Consider the following 23,581-nt stretch of genomic DNA (forward strand, 5'->3'; position numbering starts at 1 on the left):
TAAAGGGCATATGATATTATAGTCCGTGTTTTTTTCTGTTGTCTTCGTTATCCATGAAACTCGATTTAGTAGCTAGAAAAGTCTAGAAAAGAATATACCACCCGTATCACCATGAGACAAATGCAAGCCAGAGTTTTCGATACAAAGCAAATAAAATATATACTGTAGTTTCCCCCGATTCCCAGTTCAGTTATATATAACAGGAGCATATAATTATTTTATCAAACAACTTCAATATCTTTTTTACCGTTCAAATCACTATTACTCTGATACTTAAACTCTCTCTATCTGCCAGTATACCTAGGTCATGTGTATTTCATTCAGAGTCTTCTCAAAGTCTTCAACTAGACCACACAATTTCAACTCAATTTCTAGGTAAACACAAAGACAATCTACCCCAAGTGTCCTAATTTAGCCCAAACATTCGCACTAAAACTGTACATAGCCTCACTGAACATCCGGGTTATTTATTGATGACAACAATACACACATTCAATGGTTTAAATCATTAAGCATTTAAATTGGGAGCTCGATAAGCATCAACATTTGACATAGACCAATCAAAACATCTGATATAGACCAATCAAATCATCGGACATAGACCAATCAAAACACCTGATATAGACCAATCAAATCATCGGACATAGACCAATCAAAACACCTGATATAGACCAATCAAATCATCGGACATAACCCAATCAAAACGTTTGACATAGACCAATCAAAACATCTGATATAGACCAATGAAATCATCGGACATAGACCAATCAAAACACCTGATATAGACCAATCAAATCATCGGACATAACCCAATCAAAACATTTGACATAGACCAATCAAAACATCTGATATAGACCAATCAAATCATCGGACATAGACCAATCAAAACATTTGACATAGATCAATCAAAACATCTGATATAGACCAATCAAATCATCGGACATAGACCAATCAAATCATTCGACATAGACCAATCAAATCATCTAACATAGACCAATCAAATCATCTGACGTAGACCAAACAAATATTTTGACATAGCCCAATCAAAACATCTCACATAGACCAATCAAATCATCTGACATAGACCAGTTTTCCGTCAAGCTCATAAACATATTGCATTTACCGAATATAGACGAAATTGGTTCAAGTATGCACGAGAAATGGCATCCTACCTGTGGGCCTTTAAAACACACGTTTTTTCCCCCATCTTACTGGAGATGAGAAATTACTTGCAGGTAATACAAGAAAACAGCTGCTGTACTCTATATTACACACTTAGACAACCTCGTATTACAAACGACTATTTAATATGGTTGTATATATTCACATAGTGAATACAAGAATTATATGTTTACACTATTTGCTAAATCATTGTGAAATAATAAATAAAGTTCGTGTATTTTTTTTCTACAAAACATTCCGCCCGGCCTGCCGTCGTTGTGAAGGCTCTGGAAGGGCGGAGGTCATCGCGCCGCGTCCTGTTCGATATGGGACTCACAGCGACGTATACAGCGCATGCAAAATACATTGCTGACGTAAAATTCGAACACGCGCTGCGCGACGACCACTGCCCTTCAAATATCACACGCACCGTAAGCGGATTCGTCTTCAAAATGTCGATGGAAATCACGCCATCAATCGACAACTCCAGCCAACAGCGGATCGTTCGTTTAACTATTCACCGATTGTTCCATGTCTACAGTATACCGATCATTGAATATGTGTAATAACGGAAACATGATTTGTTTGTAAGGTTCCTCCGCCGCGCCCTCAACGGTCATAGTGGATATGAATAAATTGATCTGACATTAACGAGTCGACTTCCTAACTATATAGCCTGTACGAATCTAACATTGAAGGGTGGCAGTCGTCGCGCCGCGTTCTGTTCGATATGGGACTCATAGCGACGTATACAACGCGTGTAAAATACATTGTTTATTTACATGAAATTCGAACACGCGCTGCGCGACGACCACCGCGCTTTAAAACAAATCAACTGTATACTTGCTTTCTCAGGACACGAATTGTGATCATTTTCAACCATGAGAAAAAAATAAGAATGAAAATGTAAAATAATCTATTGATAGATCATGACAGGACAAGATGCTGCGTATTTGTTCAGTCGCTCACACAGTGAACAGGGCATTCTCCTTCCCAGAGTTCCTTGCGGTTAGATCACCGAAAGTATCTCTGCCACCACACACCGCCATTTTGTGGTGAAACACCACAAGACTTTTACTACGCGTATTATTTGAGTATTTTTGTTATTAGAGGGATCTCGTGTTGATTTCTTCATCCTAGTAAACAAGTTTTAAAATATGTTATCGATCTCTGATAATGATTTTTTCGTAAACATACTGAAAACAGTGAATTAGTTATATAATTTACAAAAGAAAATAATTTCATCGCGGAATAACGGTTACTAAGTTGTTACTCGGTTAATCAAATTGACCGTCCTGTCGAAGAAATACGAACAAACGAAAGCACTTCGTAGTATTAACGACTAAATCGTCCCACTGTCACACCGTTTGTGCTACAGAAAGAAAAAAAGAAGCTTCTAACTTTGAAAACAGCCAAAATCTGTAAACAACGCGTACACATTCGTCGGGTTCGAAAATCGAACACTTGCATGGCAATGTTTTGTTGGGCGTCTTTGAAAGTAATACCGCTGTGACGCATCGACCAATCAACGACAAGCATAAGATCGCGTGGTGGCAGAGATATATTCGTGGAATAGAACTCTGCCTGGGAGATTGTGAACAGGGGTCAAAGTTCATATTGTTTTTTCTGGATGAACCATTTTTGATAAAGCAACACAATGCATGTGAACTCAGAAAAATTGGAGAAATGTTATTATCAGTTCAGTCAATTCTGTGGAAGCCCGACAATAATTACTATTTTAGTAATCTGTAAATATAAGTATGCAATCTGTAGCTTGCGTCAGAGCACACTGTTCTTCAACACAATTGTCAAAAGTCAGTGCGCACGACGCCCTCATCGACCAGGGCAGCAGCAGCAACATTCACATAAACAGGTGAGCAAAGAAGCCTGCCACCGTGGCGTGGTCTGATTGAATCAATAACATTATCCACTCGCTTTCATTTCTTGTATTTCGTTGACAAGAACCCTGAAAAAGGATGTCAAAACAGAATAATTACAACAAATGTTACATAATAGTTCACGAAATTAGAGTATAGTCTATGGTATTAAATAAATATTACTGAATTGAACAATGGTTATCACAATATACCCCAGTGTCATATATTGTAGTATATATGTTTTAATTACCTTGGCTCTTATTACACTTACAATATACCCCGGTGTCATATATTGTAGTATAAACGATTTAATTACCATGGCCCTTATTACACTTACAATATACCCCAGTGTTATATATATTGTAGTATATATAATTTAAATACCTTGGCCCTTATTACACTTACAATATACCCCAGTGTTATATATATTGTAGTATATATGATTTAAATACTTTGGCCCTCATTACACTTACAATATACCCCACAGTCATCCGTTGTAGTATATATGATTTAAATACCTTGGCCATTATTACACTTACAATATACCCAAGTGTCGTCTATTGTAGTATATATGATTTAAATACTTTGGCCCTCATTACACTTACAATATACCCCACAGTCATCCATTATAGTATATATGATTTAAATACCTTGGCCCTTATTACACTTACAATATACCCAAGTGTCGTATATTGTAGTATATATGATTTAAATACCTTGGCCCTTATTACACTTACAATATACCCCAGTGTTATATATATTGTAGTATATATAATTTAAATACCTTGGCCCTTATTACACTTACAATATACCCCAGTGTTATATATATTGTAGTATATATGATTTAAATACCTTGGCCCTTATTACACTTACAATATACCCCAGTGTTATATATATTGTAGTATATATGATTTAAATACCTTGGCCCTTATTACACTTACAATATATCCAAGTGTCGTCTATTGTAGTATATATGATTTAAATACCTTGGCCCTTATTACACTTACAATATACCCCAGTGTAATCTATTGTAGTATATATGATTTAATTACATTGGCCCATATTATACTTACAATATACCCCAGTGTTATATATATTGTAGTATATATGATTTAAATACCTTGGCCCTTATTACACTTACAATATACCCAAGTGTCGTCTATTGTAGTATATATGATTTAAATATCTTGGCCCTTATTACACTTACAATATACCCAAGTGTAATCTATTGTAGTATATATGATTTAAATATCTTGGCCCTTATTACACTTACAATATACCCCAGTGTCATCTATTGTAGTATATATGATTTAATTACCTTGGCCCTTATTACACTTACAATATACCCCAGTGTTATATATATTGTAGTATATATGATTTAAATACCTTGGCCCTTATTACACTTACAATATATCCAAGTGTCGTCTATTGTAGTATATATGATTTAAATACCTTGGCCCTTATTACACTTACAATATACCCCAGTGTTATATATATTGTAGTATATATGATTTAAATACCTTGGCCCTTATTACACTTACAATATACCCCAGTGTCATATATTGTAGTATATATGATTTAAATATCTTGGCCCTTATTACACTTACAATATACCCCAGTGTCATCTATTGTAGTATATATGATTTAATTACCTTGGCTCTTATTATACTTACAATATACCTCAGTGTTATATATATTGTAGTTTATATGACTTAAATACCTTGGCCCTTATTACACTTACAATATACCCCAGTGTCATATATTGTAGTATATATGATTTAATTACCCTGGCCCTTATTACACTTACAATATACCCCAGTGTTATATATATATTGTAGTATATATGATTTAAATACCTTGGCCCTTATTACACTTACAATATACCCCAGTGTCATCTATTGTAGTATATATGATTTAATTACCTTGGCCCTTATTACACTTACAATATACCCCAGTGTTATATATATTGTAGTATATATGATTTAAATACCTTGGCCCTTATTACACTTACAATATACCCCAGTGTCATATATTGTAGTATATATGATTTATATACCTTGGCCCTTATTACACTTACAATATACCCCAGTGTCATCTATTGTAGTATATGTGATTTAAATACCTTGGCCCTTATTACACTTACAATATACCCAAGTGTCATATGATGTAGTATATATGATTTAAATACCTTGGCCCTAATTACACTTAAAATATACCCCAGTGTCATATATTGTAGTATATATGATTTAAATACCTTGGCCCTTATTACACTTACAATATACCCCAGTGTCATATATTGTAGTATATATGATTTAAATACCTTGGCCCTTATTACACTTACAATATATCCCAGTGTCATATATTGTATTATATATGATTTAAATACCTTGGCCCTCATTACACTTACAATATACCCCAGTGTCATATATTGTAGTATATATGATTTAATTACCTTGGCCCTTATTACACTTACAATATACCCCAGTGTTATATATATTGTAGTATATATGATTTAAATACCTTGGCCCTTATTACACTTACAATATACCCCAGTGTCATATATTGTAGTATATATGATTTAAATACCTTGGCCCTTATTACACTTACAATATATCCCAGTGTCATATATTGTAGTATATATGATTTAATTACCTTGGCCCTTATTACACTTACAATATACCCCAGTGTTATATATATTGTAGTATATATGATTTAAATACCTTGGCCCTTATTACACTTACAATATACCCCAGTGTCATATATTGTAGTATATATGATTTAAATACCTTGGCCCTCATTACACTTACAATATACCCCAGTGTCATATATTGTAGTATATATGATATAAATACCTTGGCCCTCATTATATTTACAATATACCCCAGTGTCCTCTAATATAGTATATATGATTTAAATACCTTGGCCATTATTACACTTACAATATACCCCAGTATTCCTAATGTAGTACATATGATTTAATTATCTTGACCCTTATTACACTTACAATATACCCCATTGTTACCCCCAGCCCTTATCACAGAGGTAAACATATTTCAAGTGTAATGGTTCGTAATATACTTACCATATACCCCAGCCTGCCAACACGACAGCTACAAGAATTCCAACAATTGCATCGATGTACCAGATTTGTAAATTAGCATAAATGATAGCACTTAGAATTATACCATAACTGATAACGGCACCCATTGCTGAACTAAAAGCTGTAACAGTAAAATAAATGAATCACGTGAGACAATGATGTTGAACACTGGGAGACACGTTGTCACATAACCTTGAAAAAATTATGAGTTATGAGTATATAAGCGAGTTGTTGATTTATTTAACACCATTAGTGTTATAAACTGCTTGGAAGTTTATAGAATCCTTCCTGAAAACAAAAAATATCAAGATACAAGGGAAATCGAAACCTCATCTCCATTCTTTGCCCGAATGGTCCACCGGAGCTATACTGCCCTCACAGTCACTTACCATCACAGCATATACTTCGTGATTTCAACTTCCGAGCAATTATAAATTTAATGATAGCTAAAGTGGTCATGACAACGGCGGCCACTGCACTCATTCCTGCAAGAATCAGCTCCTACCAGAGGAATATGTGAACATAATTAATTTAAAGTATTCGAGTTTCTGTGTTTGTTTGTAACGAGATAAGAAGAAATACTAGATGGTGTGTACGTTATAGTAAATTTGTCCGTTTTCTATCCGAAGATCGATTATTCAAATCAGACTGTTAATAAATAAATATAGCGAAATAGATTAAAACAATGTCCTACCTCTGCTGTGACGGTTTTCTCCACCAATGCTATGACACATTTTACAGTAATGACAATAGAAAACACGATGAACAATATTCCTAAAATAATAATAGCCCTGAAATGGAAACATAATTTAATATAGTATAAAAGGTGATAATGCATTATTGTTGTCATGTGACACTGCATACCGATGAACGCATTCGATAACGGTGTTTTGCAGCGCCCGAAACAGTATCAAGTTCTTTGAAAAATGAAAAACACCAATTGTTATTGCACGTAAATGCGGATTCGTGAACCATTGCTTGCCATGGGTCTGTTCAAAAGTATCACCGGTTCCGTGAAGATGTACGTCTGCTAAATGTACAGTGAAACAAATTTCCACTAAGATCTCACTGAGAGCGAGAACCACGAGACTTGTTTTTGGCCCCAAAAAGTGTTCATTTCTCTGGCGTTCACTGTTCCAAACGCCATGTTATATCAGTGAAGCAGTGGACGTGGTTAGCGGGAAAGAATGAAACACTATTTGAAAGGAAGAATCAAGTCTCGAGGTTCTCTCACTCTCAACGTTATCTCAGCGGCCATTTGTACAAAGCCAACTTTTTCCATCTCGTGCTCGTGTCGTTACTTACTTGTGTTCTTTACCCTTAGTGTTAGCTGTCGATTTGTTAAAATACCTCCAAAGTACCACTATAGATGTACAGGAGTCCAGCAGCATGTCAAACTGGTATGAGACAAGGAACACGGAGTTAATTATACGCGTGGTGCTGCAGTCTGCATGAATCGGGTATTTTTTTTATATTTTCACCATATGCCCGCAAAACAGCCGATTTGAAGACCCTTAATTTAGCTGCGGGACACAAAATATAGATACTGTGAGGTTATTACGATAATACTAACAAATATGCACAAAGGCAGTACGCCGATCGTATCCACCAACGCATAGCTGAGGTCGATGCATTCCCGTACTGCCCGAGTGCATAGTTTGCTGTATTCTCGTTATAACCTTAGTATTATATATGCATCTTGTTCCTGCTTGTAAGCGAGATAAAAGCTCGAAATGGTAATGATAAACTGGTCGCGCTGCGTGAACGTTTGCGTTCAGTGACGGGATCCTATTCGCCATTGTAAAAAGCAGGGAGTTATGAACAACCTTGACATATAATTTGTTTTAGGATGCTGAATTGTTCGAGGTACGGACATCGAGTTACGAAAACGAGTTACAAAAATGCCTATATTTTAGAAACCACGCCCACTTTTGCGAAACCACGCCCAAATTGTAACTCGATGTCGATTAACAGTTAAGAGAACTTCGAGTTATGGGCAACATAGATTTTTTTGTTTTGTTTGAATTTGTAATTCTAAGTTCGGTTAACTGATAATTAAAATTCGAGTTATTAAACTTTAACTTTGAACAAAACAAAAATCTATGTTGCCCGTAACTCGAAGGTAGGTTGAATGTTATTTAAAGTTCGAGTTACTATATGTGGACGTTTAATAAAAAAAATATATGTTTCGCAAAAAGTTTCTGAAATATGGACGTGGGCATTTTTGTAACTCGATTTTTTCGTAACTCGATGTTCGTAACTCGATGTCCGTAACTCGAACAATTCAGCATCTCAATTTCTTTTGATACTTTTGTGTCTTATATATAAGTAGATATTCTGTAGATACGCATCCAGTTATTGTCAATTCTCTAACGCGCACATGCGCAGAGACTCCGATAGTGTTGTTGTAATAATACGTGTAATAACATGTGTACAGCTATCGACAATAATGACTAGTACGGGCAGGTACATATTCAATAACAAAAATCAGCATCACGGTGACATGCGTACATTCAAATGCCGCTCAGAGCAGCATAGTATATGCACTAAAAGACTAAAAACACAACTTGAATACAAGACAGGTTACAGACTGGAAAGCAAAATGAAATATTGCATATATGGCTACAGAAAAAAGTAAAGACTATATCACTCACTGACGTAACGACAGTCATAGTTTCGGAAAATGTCGACTCAAATTGTAATGAAAGACACAAAAATGCTGCCGATAGGAAACTCTACAATTTGCCCGGATTTCCATATTGCCTCTTAAAAAATCAAATTTGTGTTTGCATTCGGTCTCTCCACTCAATGTAGCCACATACTGTGTACTTTCAGAAATTCTGAGCGCGGAGTGTACCGATCAATTTCCGAAACTGTGGTTAGTTTTATTTCACACAGAATACCCTCCCTGTTTCCTACCTTGCGTTTAACACCAGAAAAAAAGAAGGGCAGAAAACTACCTCCACCAACAAGAAAAGAAGAGGACAGAGATAAATGAGCTGTTTAGAAGCTATAAAGAGAGTATTACATATTTGATATCTGCAAAAAGACCCGACAAAGTTTATTATTATTCGTTGGTGTGTCCACATTGACGAGCTACCGCCAGTCACAAGAAATGCATGCGCACTATTAATAGTAATACATACGGTCAGAATTCATGCTTGTTGCAACATGCAGTAAATTATTGTAAAATTATTTGGGATTTGTTGACATTATTTTCAATCATGATCACATACTAGTATTTACATGAAAGAGTAGCACATTTGAACAGTAAAGAAATTGAATACGCAGCTCCCGTTGAGGTAAAGCCTACTCATAATTCCAGTCGATCATAAATTGCATGACAATATTCATTGGTTTATTATGTTTCATGGCACAATAAAATAAATTATTTTGTGTGTCACAGTGACGTTTTTTTACGAAACTCGTCTTAATATTTTTAGAACAATTCCATAGAACACAATACCTCATCATTTACTATATATTATTTGTCAAGCCATGTCCCCAGTCTACAATTAAAATACGATCTGTGTTAAGTCACTAATGTTCAAATGCGAATTCTACATAATATCTAAAGATGCCGTCACATTCTTTCAAGTAACAAAGGCAATTGGTTTCATGGGAAATAAATTCTCTAATACCCACTAACAAACATTTAATCCAAACAATTCCTTGCTCAAAATATTGTTTAATATATAATATATTATAGATTGACCATCACTGCGAGTGACTACAAACATAGGTTAATTAAAGTCCTCTATGAATCACTACAATTATTATTTACAATCTATTAATAATATTTCATGTTTTGATGTTCTGAAACTGTTTTTTCACCTTCAGTGGGTATATATTTAAGGTTCAATCCTAAATGTCATTATATAATTTGAATAATCTTGATGTCATAATAGGAACTATCCCCCGCTAGATGGCGTTGCTCAATTACTATTCCAATATGCCAGAAAATGGTCACCTACCTAATTTCCTAATTCCACGCAAGAGTCTATAATGTTTATTGACTGTGGCGGATTAATCTTTGGCCAAAAACATGTTTTTTAACTGAAATATTTAATTTTTCTTAAATTTGTACAACTCTGTATATTATGCATATATTACTGTTTTTAATGTTTAATTGCTTGTCAATTTTCAAAATTTTTACCAAAAATGTTGTTACTTCACCCAAATATTTGTCTTTAGAGTAGAGATCCGAAGTGGGTCCATCTCATATTTTGATACGCACACTAAACTTTACATGTGTAGTAAGTTTCATGTTTTTATCACAATTTGAACAATACTTTATTCGCTGGTCTAGAGCGTCTACATAAAACAACGCAGGGTGACAAAGTCCGCGCATTAATTTTCGTGGCGCATGGATATTAAATCTGACAACGTTATCAGGTCATAATGAAAATACAAATCATGCATAACTCACCGCTAGTCCCAGTGCTGCTGAACTACCTGTTACTATGGATACGGCTGTAAAAATGAACACGACAACATGTATTAAGTCTAGGGCCAAGGGTTAAATTGGTTGGAAATAAAAACAATTACCGGGCGTGACGATGCCCTCTTGTGATGACATTCATTAATTCAAATATTTTCTGAAGGCAACAATGAAAAAAAAATGCTGGGTAATGACTAGATCTTATTGGAATAAATACGGAATATATGGTGACCCTTACCAACAAATCCTATTCCTAGAATTGTTAGACAAATTATAGTTGCCCAGGAAACGTAGATTGCCGATTTCCGCCATTTTTCTGCTTCTTCGGCTGTGAGATGATCCCACTCTGTCAAAGGTTCTGAAAAATGGATGTATCTGTATTTTATATGGAAAGTTTGTTTTAAAAATCCGAAAATCTATACCGGCCGCGACGTACTTTGGGGTCGCTTTAATTCTGAAAACGCTCAAGTTAATAAAACATAAAATACAAAAGTGCGTCTCGTATCATAGACACGGCGAGGGTTCATAGTCGGGCGTATTCGGTAAACACGCTTAGCACGATGTTACGTCACGTACAGCGTATCGTGTGTGGCTTGCTATTAATTTAAACAACAAGTATTATGACCAGATTGCTGAATTTATCGAGTGGTATACGCTATTGCATTTAACCTATGGTGAACGCAGTAGAATACCCTGAGCGTGCTGTTTAGCAAACTTCAATATATATTTTAATTACGATGGTCTAGACATGCATATAGTATTGGTCATTTGTTGGTGTTTTTTTTCAATAAAATAAAATAAAATATGGGAGTGTATAAATGGCGAAAGTCGGGTAACAAGTTTATTTCGTGGTAACCCGATTTTCGCGGTAAACCGGCTTTTGTCATTTAAACATTCCCACGATATTTTATTGTAGTAAAAAAACACCAAAATATAAACAAGAGACTTTGTGCAAGTCTAACTACTATGGTGTGGTCAGCCGCTTTAATCACAACGTCGCATTAGTTTTAAATATAAACATTATTTGTGCGTTGGGTTTTTGTCAATAATTTAATGTCTGTCATTTTGTTCCCAGAAATCCTGTTTCTTGACTACGGGTTTGGAGTAGTATATCAAATCATGATTTCAAAAATACTATTTTGTCTTTTGCGTGTTGTGTTGCGTTCTTAAGAACAAAACTATACCGTATATTCCGATACGCTGGCATTAAAATGCAATCTAAGAAGTTGAGCAACGTGCCTTTCCGGTATTTAACAGAGAGTCAATTATTTCTAGTGAATCTGAAAATTGGACTGGTGGTGAATGGCATGCGTATATATTTACTTTCATACATAAAACGTAAGTTATCTTGCTGGAGAGAACATTAAATATGTGAAAAACATTTTCTCTGTGTCTTTACTAAAAACATATATTTCCATTTTGGGTGATTACTTGCACAACAGACGACAGGTACACAGAATGTTCTGAGAGAGAAACAAATACGCGCGCAATGTGTAACTTAATATATGCATACCTTCATCAGTTGTGAGCGAATACCCGCCATCGAATGTCCCAGTTGTTTTCGGGCCGTTTTGTGCAGCAAATTCTTTCAGTTTTAATGTTTCACCATCTGTTTCAGTCATGGTAACAAGCTCGCTGTCATGACAGATCTGTTTTTAATTCCAAGTTGGACAATTACGGTACCCTGTCAACGCCACTCTAAAATGAAACAAAACAAGCCAAGTTAATAGAACAGCTGGTCGTTCAGCATTTATTACTAAATCAGCGGGAGAAAAAAAAATCCGGCGTTAATAATTTATCTTTACTATAACGGTGACGAAACTGGAGAGGTAGTAAATTGCGCTCGCGTCTCGCGAGATCTCGTCCGCCATAAGTATGCGCACGACTGTGAACGACGGTTGTTGTAGACGGCAAAATGATTTACTTTCCCGTCGCTTCTCGGCCCCTAAAACGTCGCGTATTCCACAGTTGGCATTCCAATGGGACTGATATACAAGGCATGGAGCAACGATACATTAAAGCAGGGGAGTGTCACATGCGCAGGCGGCTATAGCATGTCTGCGTTTACACACAAACTTCTACCCATGATTCTTTGCGTTTTTAGCGTGCGTTGTTATCGTCGCTTGGGACTCAATTTCCGCGCATGCGCAAGTGAAGACCCCCTACGCTTTAAGTATCTTCAGCGTCTTGTACATGTTCGCGCATATCGTGCCAGATTGAATATTATATGTCATCTTTTTTGTGTTTTTCTATTTTCATGGGTTAAATCAATTAAGATTCCAAAAATTGAAAAACACTATAAGCAACAATTTTTCGAGAAATTTGCCATTGTTTCTATGGTGAAATTTTGGGAAGAAAAAGTAAATCCTAATATTATTAAAACATGTCCAAACATTGACATTTAGTTTAGTGAGTTTCAAGTATAACACTGTGACGAGAAAATATCCCATAATGCATTGCACATACACGTGGCAACTAGCTCAGCAACGGCAAATTTGAATTCAGCTCGAAATGTTCGAATAATAAATCCCAAAAGAATATAATATCGATAAATTTTGTTTCGTGTCTGCTGCACGACCAAGTACCAATAGAGATGGAAATAGTTTTAATTTTACGTCGGTTTTCAAAAGACCACACTGTGAAGGTTTTTCCACACAAAAAAAATAACCTGCCAGTATATTATTGCCGCACACTGTCACCCTGTGCGCGAAATTCATTTATATATCACATTGCCATGGTAACCAATGACAAAACACTATAACACATCCATCAATGGTTGTCCTACTGCTGGATACCAATTCTTCCAGAATAGATGATTATTCTATGATTTGTGTTTTTTATCACAAATTTTTTTCCACTTTAAAAAAATAGAAATAATATCACTGTTTGCCAGAGAGCTATTTGTTTAGCATTCCACGAATTAATATGTGGCAGACTTGTTATAACATGATATGCGTTTATCCAGTATTAGTAGAACATTTAATATCGACTTCCTTTGTCCTATATTTATAATTAAAAACACTGAAAAGCTATTTTACAAAAAGGCCGACGAGCATAGGGATTGTAGACGGGGGTCCGTGAAATAATCATATTGAATTGGCATATTTGTTGAATCCCCGGGAGAGTGCCCGTGGACATGTTTCTAGGGTTGTTTTCAGTTATTAGAGCAAAACCTGTTATTCTTTTACATCAGAATGACGCACGTGTCTAAACGTACGGTTTAGGGATGAATCGTTTATATTTCAGGGGACTTTGACTTAGTGTTAAATTGTGTCTCATAAAAGATAAAAGTAATAATAATATTTAAAGGTTCAAGCGTACATCGTTTCTCAAAGAATGACTCCCTAGCCACGGTAGCTCCGGGAAACCGGATAAATGAAGGAAAATTAACATATCGATAATTCTCATTAGTATAACTAAAAGCGCGGTGGTCGTCGCACAGCGCGTGTTCGAATTTCATGTAAATAAACAATGTATTTTACACGCGTTGTATACGTTGCTATGAGTTCCATATCGAACACGACGCGGCACGACGACTGCCGGCCTTTAATATACGTGGCTATGCTTTTTAATACTCAGTAAAATGTCAAAATATGGTATCTGTCAAATCAATTTTATTACTACCCATATAGTACAGGCGCTTAAAATTCATATTGTGACGTCATGTCCCGTTCGGTTTAGAGTGACATTGTATAGTAGCTCTTTTAAACAGCGGGGTTTGAAAACGATTCATTCTATAATAGTATTATTATGGGGAGATTCGTCCATTTTTATCGATTTTAAACCCTTAATCGTTTGCAGAATAATGCATGTTCGTGTTTATTAATATCACTGTTATTTGGAAGTGTACTGCACATGCCCAGAATCAATCATGTTCAGATCATATGTTTTCTTCGTGCTCCATTGTATGTATATTCTATGTGAAACTAGCACACTCGGTGTCAATTTAGTCAATTAATTCAAACGTCAGAGTAATATTCACATCTCATGTACTGACACGAGAGACGACACAGAATCTTGGGCGAGGTTATATATTTTGGCGTCACGAGTTTAAATGTCGTTTATTTATTTTTATATTTATTTGTTTGCCGTCTACCTCAATCTCAGTCGTGTATTTTATATATATTGCTGATGAATCAAGGAGTTGATTTGTATTGTTCGCGAGGTATCATAAGTTCGACATTTGACCGAGTCTGAATGTTTAGAAGATCGAATCCCCCCCCCCCGCAAATATTATGCTCGGTCGGTATACCAGCAACGCAAAAATAACCACAATATCGCCCGTATTGTCACGTGTACCATTTATCTGTTTCATTCACTGTTAGACTGAAAACGATTTGTACGAGGTCACGCGGACATAACATACGACGTGGAGCTAAATCTCATAGCTAGAGGATTACATTCCGATAGTATTAATAATGATAGTTTAGAAATAATCAGACATAAAGCTGAAAAAATTGTGTTTTGAGTTATAATCTTTAGTTAATGCACCACAGTCAATGCACAGAACGAGTACGTCGCCTAATTTCACATTACCGGTAGTATCTCGCGCTTTTCGCGTGACAAGGATGATGGTAAATTGTCAGTCAGCTGTCGCATGTTTGCAAATGTTATGAAATGTTTTCTTATTAGAAATTATTAACTTGTCAATTGTAAACATAATTAGGTCAAATGTGTAAAACATCATTTTATCAACAAAAAAACAGAAAGATAATTATTTTCCGTATTTGCTATTCCACTTCTGGGACCTAATTAGGATTAAACTCTGCAAAGCTGACGTGTGACTACAGAAATATGCAATCAATGAAAATTCTCAACAGTCACTGAAGGAGCAATGGCATTCAGAAGTTAGGATCATCAGTCAGCAGATGTCCAACATGTAGCAAATTTTATCAAAATCCGTTCTGAAATTTTTTGGGGGATTTTGCTTACATGGAGTGAATTGAGATAATATGCAAATTAGCAATAGACTGTCCTGTTTTCATAAATGATCTTTTCAGTGTTTTCAAACGAAGTGCAAAAATAACGTTATAGGTGTAGTAATTTATCATCACGCTATCAAAACCAGATGGCATATTAATTATAGCAAATATGTCTTTATCAACTGTACACGAATTCCAGAGCGTCGCGAGTGACGGCATATTTCGAGTATTCATCGAATGACAGGTATGGGGTATTATTTTGATCGACTTTGGCTCCAGCATAATGTTTCACAATTCATGTCATTCAAATGTCAACAAAGGGCGACAATCCTGACAAATCTCACTAATCAACACATCTCATGATACATACGGGTATCTGTAGATTTTTTAGTCTGGCTGATATCAAATCTATATATAGTTATAATACCAATGCGTTTTCGTTATTATCGTTTTTAACAATATTTGCCTGGCGAACGGCGGACCCGGACACGTCATTGTTAAGGTAGAAGCCTACTCATAATTTTTGACAAAATTGGTCATAAATCACATGTACAATCACAAAGCTCATGTTCTACAATAAAATGGCATTATTTTGTGTGCTACAGTTAACTTTTTTGAGAAACGTGTTCTAATATTTTTTCTTCGCAAATTACCGATCAGTTCTACTGATGTGTGCGATAATAACAATGCGAAGTATCATACAGACGGAGGGAGTTCAACAGCTGAGGCAAACATGAAGATCTAACTTAGATATCTAATTCCGTACTAGAGTTTAAATATTAATGATTCGTTCGAGTGTTTTTAATATATATACATCCTTTGAAGTTGGATGTTAGACCCATAGTGACGGAAAATAGAACCTGGTTTCAAAGAATTGAATAAATGAATGAACTTATATTACAAGTATATTTAATTTATTATATTCACGAATAGTTAAACAACCTTTCTGGAAAACCAAGTCGGGTAGCTTCATTACATCGCTAATAGTCCGCCATAATAGCCTGCTTGCATATGAAATAATTCACCGTGACGCAAGTTTGGAAATCCAAATCAACACGGTGACGCGACGCGGTCCCAACACGGAGACGCGGCGCGGTCCCAATACGGTGACGAGACGTGTTATCACGCGACCACCCAGTTCTGTGCATAGTTTATAAAATAGACGTGTAAAGTTCACTAGAGTTCATTAGAATGCGTGACACATTGTACAACAGTGACTTCACCCGCCCGCCAGATCATCAAGTGTAATGAGGGTGTACGCCGGTATTACGAGAAATCTATTTTCGACTTCACCTGCATGGTATCTGACTGCACTGTACAAGACCCGTACTCGTGATATCCGGTCGACAGTAGGGCAATCAATAACTATATATTGCATCAAAATAATCGAATGTAATCTTTATTGTTCAAATTGGGTCACCTACTATATTGTAATTACCGTTTTTAAACCTAATAATTTCTTCGTCGTGCGCTGCCCTTACCCGTCAACAAAACTTGGTGTTGCTTGATGCTGCACTCGCATTGTTGAACCGCGAGACTCTTTTTTTTTTTTTGGCAATACGTCGCGTCGTAAAATACATTAATTACATGCAATTCGACTCTGGTGATACTTTTTAAATTGTTGCGATTGCTATTTCTTATAAATTTTAATGAAGCTTCCTTCTAAATTATGTATATTTTACGGTAAATTATGTTTGTTCGGTCTTATATGAAAATGCGAATAGAATTTGCACTAGACTTGAAAAAAATGATTGATTTCTGCGTTCGAAAGAATTTACAAATCTGGCGAAAGCAAAACGCAATATCGAATATCATATTAATTTATAATATCAATAATCACTGAGATTTTTACTCAGGCCAAGTTCTATGGAATGATGAATACCTTCGTCACCGTAGAACACTCCCTTCTCCCTCCTTCCCTACATATCTTTGTCTTTCTCCCTTCCTTCCTCCCTGTCCCCTCCCCCCGAAAAATGTTGCAATGATTTTGAATGTGATACTTTTCACGTCCAATTATCCGAGAATGGCAAGCTGTTCGTGTTTTTTTTTTTATTTGCTATATTTTTAAAACCAAACATTAAAATATACATTCAATCACATTTTCCTCTTCCCATCCCGGTCCTCGCCACCATTGCCTTGAACCGTTTAACGACCAATCCCCATCTTCCCTACGGCCAACGCGTTTCTCCGACGACACTACCGCAATAATTTCCGTGACATGGTTAAGTTTTTATCAACTAGCAAACATTAACGGAAAATCGACGCCATGGTTTGTCAAACTGAATGATCTGATCATCAATATGGAAGCGTTTTGATGATATGTGGGTTCCCCCTTTAAACATTGTAAGTTCTCGTAATCACATACACACACAATTCACCCGCGTACGCACACCACAACTAACAGCGCATGTACACCCTTGACCGTGGCGACACGATATGAGGTAAACTCTTTCCATGTATAGCACTTGAGATAAAATAATCCAAAAAAACAAAAAACAAAACACGCATTCCAAAACTAACCTGCTTTATATCGCCATCCGGACACGTTCTATACGAACGCAAACACGTTTTTAGTCGACAATCGCACTATCCTGAAAACGCATTCATTATACATGTACTATATACATCTGACAGAAAACGTACTGTGAATTCCATATGGTAGCAGTCGGGGACTACTGAGTGCGCAGATGCAAAACAGACCGCCCGTATGTCAATCGCCGTAAATTTCCCAAACTCTATTATCTACAGTAGGTCGCTTGTGGAGATGCCACAGAACCGGCACACTGCGTTTAGCTATTACGTCCGCTGCGACAAATAGGAAGGGGTGTTCTCAATTTTTCACATGAGCTCTTGACAAGCGGATTTCTGTCGTTCAAGTAGCGGTGGTTCGTTGTGCGGGTAATACTTCTTAGAAGTTTATAGAAGAGGATATACCCTGAAGAAACAATCCATGTAATTTACTCCCAAGTCAGCTAACTACAAATAAAAAAAGTAAACACCTTCAAATGAAGTAACGTTTTGATTTTTTTTTTTTTTTTTTTTGAATAACGCACTGTTTTATGTGACTTTTTCAACTGTTACATAACCATGAAAATATCAACTCGCCTATGTGTGTATTGATTTACTAGTAATTGTGTGAATCACGCGGATCAAGACAAGGATTTGATTTTGAATTTGCTGTTCTGTATAGTTCCATGTCGAAATGCCAATCTTTCAGACAAGAATATGGCGTTGAAATACATCGTCAAAAATTGATCACCATTAAATGTTTATAGAACAGTATTAGGCATGAACATTGGACTTGCATACAGTCTCTTGTTTATTTCTTGGTGTTTTTTTAATAAAATAAATGTACATGTACAAGCAATAAACAAAAGACTGTATGCAAATTTACATGGAAATCCCCAAAAATATGTTTGCGTTTGTCGAATCTCACTCGATATTTTGAAGCCACTACGGCGCTATGACCTGTTTTTGTCTCGTTTTTACGATCGGTTGCATGCATAGCATAACGTCGGATCTCGTCATGAGCGGACAATAGTCTATCAAACGTATTTCAAAGCAATGGCACCACAGAACGCAGTGGACGGTTGGAAAGGTTCGATTACGTGAACAGAAAACAAAATAATGTTTTAGAGAGATTGGTCATGCATGTATTTCGTGTCATTGCCAGAAGGTGCGATTTATAGAAAAGCTGTATTCAGTAATGCGAAATTGAAGTTGACAGTTGAACTTGAAAAATCAATTTACGTGTTTGGAAAGAGTCGTAAATGTGAGCTCATCAAAATCGGACGGTATGACTACCTTAATAGACGGCGGCGGCGCAGCGAGCACCGCCCTTTAAGTGTGTGCAACATTTTGAGACGGTCCCTAAGAGATAGTACCCGCTGATTGCAGGGTAACATACACTAATAATCATTCATTACAAGTGATTGTACCACCGTATTTAAATACAGGTTAATGTGCAGTGATGTTGAAACAATGATGATGTGGGTGGTTTTACGGATCAGATTAGCGGGTTATAATATCAGATGTTCATCCGTATGGATCGACGAAATTATACTTGTTTTTCCCTCTATTGACAAATTGCCATTAACTAATGTCCTCGTTAGTGTGGGCTCAATATCGCAAAATTGTACTTTGTGACAGGGTGGCATGTTTTTAAAAGGTGGTATCGATGGGGCTTGTTGAATCGAGAAAGCAAATGTTATCGGAGAGCCACGTTGTCGAGAACAAGACATAACTGCCTGTCAGTGTCGATGACTAGTGGTAGAAATCGATCACGTGACAACTACTCTGAAGCCCGCAATAAAAAGCTCAAAACCAGCATATTTCATGCTGCTTCGAAAGTGTAATTGTTCCGTTGCCATAGGGATTCTCCATATATTGCAACATTAATAAAAATAGATTTGGTATTCAGGAGAAAAAAAAAGAATGGTGCTGATACATACACCGCATAATAGCGTGTTACAGGTCGTAACACTTACCAATCGATCGCGTACCGGGCGTCATTCAGAACATGAAGAGACCTTCAAATGTTCAGCAAAACACACGTTATTAAATTGGTATGATTGATTTGCTCTCATTACGTCACTTGTCGTGTGAATTGGGTTATTATCGGTAAAATACGTGAGGTAAAAATAATATACCGAGTTCATTTCGTTTCGTGTATCCCGGATTGAAATCTGACAATCTTGATACCTGTTGATCATACTCGCCAAAAACGCGCGCTCAAATTTCGTGTAAATGTCGCACGTGAGACGCGTAACAAACGCAGCGCGGCTCGGCGACCATGGCGCTTTAGCATAGTGTCGCAAATGTTTTGATTTATAATAGTGGAAATAATGTTTTGAGAGATTTACTATTATAATGATATCTTAAAGTTATCTCTTTTTAAGATTGTTTAACGACTTTTCTTAAAAAACATGTACATCATATGATTACACATCTCTGCCTCATTATTTGTGGTCGTTAGCGGGCGCGACTTACAAAATAAATGTCATCTTGACCCGCGTGTTTGTGTTCAGTCGGAGATATTACCACTGAGTCAAGATAATAGGCAAAATATCATCGGAGACTTTTTAGGCCTCAGACGGAAGAAGGGTGACCCTCCCATAAACAGAAACCATCGACAATTTCAAAATACGATTTTCCGGTACCAAGCTTTGCGGCTCATTTCGGATAGAAATGCCGCTAGAATTGCACAATGTTCTTCGTAAATTTGTACACACATTTTGATGACGTGTCTCACATAATTAGTGTATAAAACCAGTGTATAAAACACACGTGGTCCTACTAAACATAGGTAAACAAAAAGATTTTGTAAGGTAACGCAAATCACGACAAAATACTGGTTAGTAACAGCATGTACACAGACTGTTAACAGTCGGTCATACATAATATTAATCTACTATTATTATTAATAATAATAAATATTGTATATAATTGTATATAAACGTAATAAACGTGAATAAATTGCGAACGCCGGGACAGGATGGAGTGCCACAAGTATGGAGTACCATCCGGGGCTGAAGTTCACTGGAAAGATTTCTTACCAGATCCGGGTACTTTCATGTGCAAATGAAAATAGTCGCGGAGATGTCATCGCTCGGGACTAAAGTCCCTCGCTTGAAAAGCTTCGCATTTCCCATCAAACGCCTCCGTCGTTTAAATGTCTAGATACACAATTACATTAGGCCCGAGGACAGTCCACAGCCCATATCCTCGGGGCGGAGCTACGTCACAAGAAGTTCCACGTTGCTAAGACGCGCACCACTGTACATGCATTTCTATGGGCTCTGTGCGCGCTGCTGTGGAACGCAGATCGAGCCGGTGAAAATTCGAGAAAACAACACAAACTCAACTTTGAAGTAATCCTGAACAACCAAATTTATATATGTTACACACATAGGGCCAATATTGTTACACTGTTCAATGGAGTCTCAACAACCATCCCAAAGTACCATTTTCTGAGTTTTTGGCATTTGTTTTCACCGCCAGGGTTGCCAAGCGGTGAAAATGCCCGGATGTCCGCCCTCCAGGATAGTGCCCGCGTCGCCATTCCATGGTTGCTTAGCAACGAAAATATGACAGAAGTAATGTCTCATCTGAAATCATACATTATTGACATTATTTGTTAGCGCGTTAGTCTCGTATCAGGGATGTTGTGGTGTCAATTTCCGGAGCCGACTGTTCACTGAGCAGTATAAATCCGAGTACAGTATCACGTCGTGCATTCCAGACACGCGGTAGTTGAGGAGACGTGCAGCAACACAAAACGCCAAGAGAGACAGCAGTGCATTGTCCGGAAATGTTGCCTATTTACATTTATATATATATATATATATATATATATATATATATTAATTATTGATGCGCTGGTAAGCCTAATAAGGTATAATTACATCTCAATTGTCATAGCAGCCATGTCATTACACTGCGCAAACAATGAGGTGTCAAAAGTAACATATTTAAAAAAAAATACTTTAAAATACCACTCACTTGCACACGCACATGCAACACTCCCCCACACACGCCCTCTGAAGCATCGAGAGGTGACTCATCAAAATTGTAAAATAAAACACACACATCACTACAGATCACCCCACCTCGCTAATTGGGTCCAATGGATTTGTCTGTTAATCTTTGATCGTAAATCAATTCAACTTGAACATATTCCACTGTTTCCGATACTTTCTTGGACATTACGCACAGAGGAACGCGTCCATTATCATAGTGTTAAAACAATACAAAATGCATACACAAGCCGAAATAAGGAGATCGAATGTAAATGCTGGAAAATAAGGGTCATGATGTACTTATTATTAAGTTTTACTTGACCGTCTCTGCACAATCTGGGTAGCTTGTTAGTATGTCAACGACCCACATGGATACCAGACGACCCGAAGTGAACACGTGTACAGCTGTTCTCTTTCATCAAAATAGGTGACACATTTTGTTTTATTATTATTTCATTTGTGTGATGAGAAGAATAATAAACATTATGGGTGAATCGATGAAGCATTTATAATTACACAATATAATAAAAAAAGACGAGGCCCGGGTTGCCGAATGATCAACTCATTGCGGAACGAGTGTAATCCTCCCTGGCAATTGTCAACCCCCGCCACGCTTGGGGGAAACAGGTAACATATTATCGGAAAAGTAACTCTACAATGCGGAATGGTCGTAATTCTCGGCTTGTCGTTCAAGTTTTAGAATACAGGAGATATTCCGGGTCGTGACCACAGGTGTTCGCGATATTTGGGGGTCACTTCCATCGTTTATTGCGTCGGAACTCGTGTGCGCCTCCGTGCAGTGCCAAACCTGGCCGTGACTGGCAATGGGCTATGCCCTGGCCGCGACGTTGTTAGAATTGCCTCTGTGACAATTATAACTCGGAATACGAAGAGCGTGTATACTCAGTGGCATATAGAAGGGTGTGTTGCTCATTGTTGTGAGAATGAACAAGTATGGCTTTGGTGAAATCAAACACGAGGTCAAGTCATAGTGGCACACCTACGTTAATTTTCTTGTCGTATCACAACTTAAACTGTGCATTACCCACGAATCGGTTATCTGGCCGGTTTTACTCAGTATAGATAGATATACTAGTAGTTGCGCTAATTGTTTGGAGTATGCACACCAGGGCCCACGCTCAGTAGGATGCTTCACGTTCGTCGGTAACCACCTGTAACAGTTACAGGTGTTGGCGATGCCTGCTTGCAGTCAGCCTCGGCAACACAAGAGTCGCCTATTTAAACTTGATAAAGATGGTACAAGTAAACCAACGCCCGCCTTTGGTGAATAAGGTTAAACTAAGTAAAGCCATCAGCGTGACCGAGTTGACCGAGGTGTTACCAGAGTTTAGAGCGTTGAGCCCGCGATAGATTAAGACATGAAACTTACGTGTGAATGAGCATGGCTTTGGATACAGGGAAGCGCCGACGTAGGTTAATAGGGTACCAATATAGTATGTAACAGCGTACCCTGTAATGTTTACTACCAAACACCGGGTCACTCGCTGTCCTCACAACGAGCATTCACAGATTTTGTTTATATTTATACGCCCTCTAGTGTG

At 37.0% G+C, this 23,581-nt stretch overlaps 1 protein-coding gene across 2 annotated transcripts; it reads right to left on the reverse strand.

Annotated features, from left to right (window-relative positions):
• Positions 1-1,288: 1,288 nt before the first annotated feature.
• LOC102809537 (transmembrane protein 163a-like) lies at positions 1,289-23,530 on the reverse strand. Of its 2 annotated transcripts, none has more exons than XM_085495517.1 (9): positions 23,410-23,530; positions 12,093-12,277; positions 10,818-10,937; positions 10,568-10,611; positions 7,444-7,535; positions 6,833-6,929; positions 6,528-6,639; positions 6,121-6,259; positions 1,289-3,127 (listed from the first exon to the last, which is right to left on the reverse strand). In XM_085495517.1, the coding sequence occupies exons 2-9, from the start codon at positions 12,199-12,201 to the stop codon at positions 3,085-3,087; spliced, it is 756 nt and encodes a 251-aa protein (XP_085351643.1). In that variant the 5' UTR covers positions 12,202-12,277; positions 23,410-23,530; the 3' UTR covers positions 1,289-3,084. The 2 variants fall into 2 exon arrangements, with proteins under 2 accessions (XP_085351643.1, XP_085351642.1); XM_085495516.1 differs by lacking the exon at positions 23,410-23,530 and adding an exon at positions 18,022-18,162.
• Between the last annotated feature and the right edge of the window lie 51 nt (positions 23,531-23,581).

The sequence above is a fragment of the Saccoglossus kowalevskii genome, chromosome 22, assembly GCF_978046115.1.
Source record: "Saccoglossus kowalevskii chromosome 22, keSacKowa6.1, whole genome shotgun sequence".
NCBI classification, from domain to species: Eukaryota; Metazoa; Hemichordata; class Enteropneusta; family Harrimaniidae; genus Saccoglossus; species Saccoglossus kowalevskii.

Coding starts and splice junctions, on each gene's coding strand:
- LOC102809537 (XM_085495517.1), bottom strand. CDS start 12,201: ATGACTGAAACAGATGGTGAAACATTAAAACTGAAAGAATTTGCTGCA. Junction 10,612..10,817: donor TCTAGGAATAGGATTTGTTG/GTAAGGGTCACC, acceptor TCATTTTTACAG/CCGTATCCATAGTAACAGGT. Junction 7,536..10,567: donor CAGCAGCACTGGGACTAGCG/GTGAGTTATGCA, acceptor GTCTCATACCAG/TTTGACATGCTGCTGGACTC.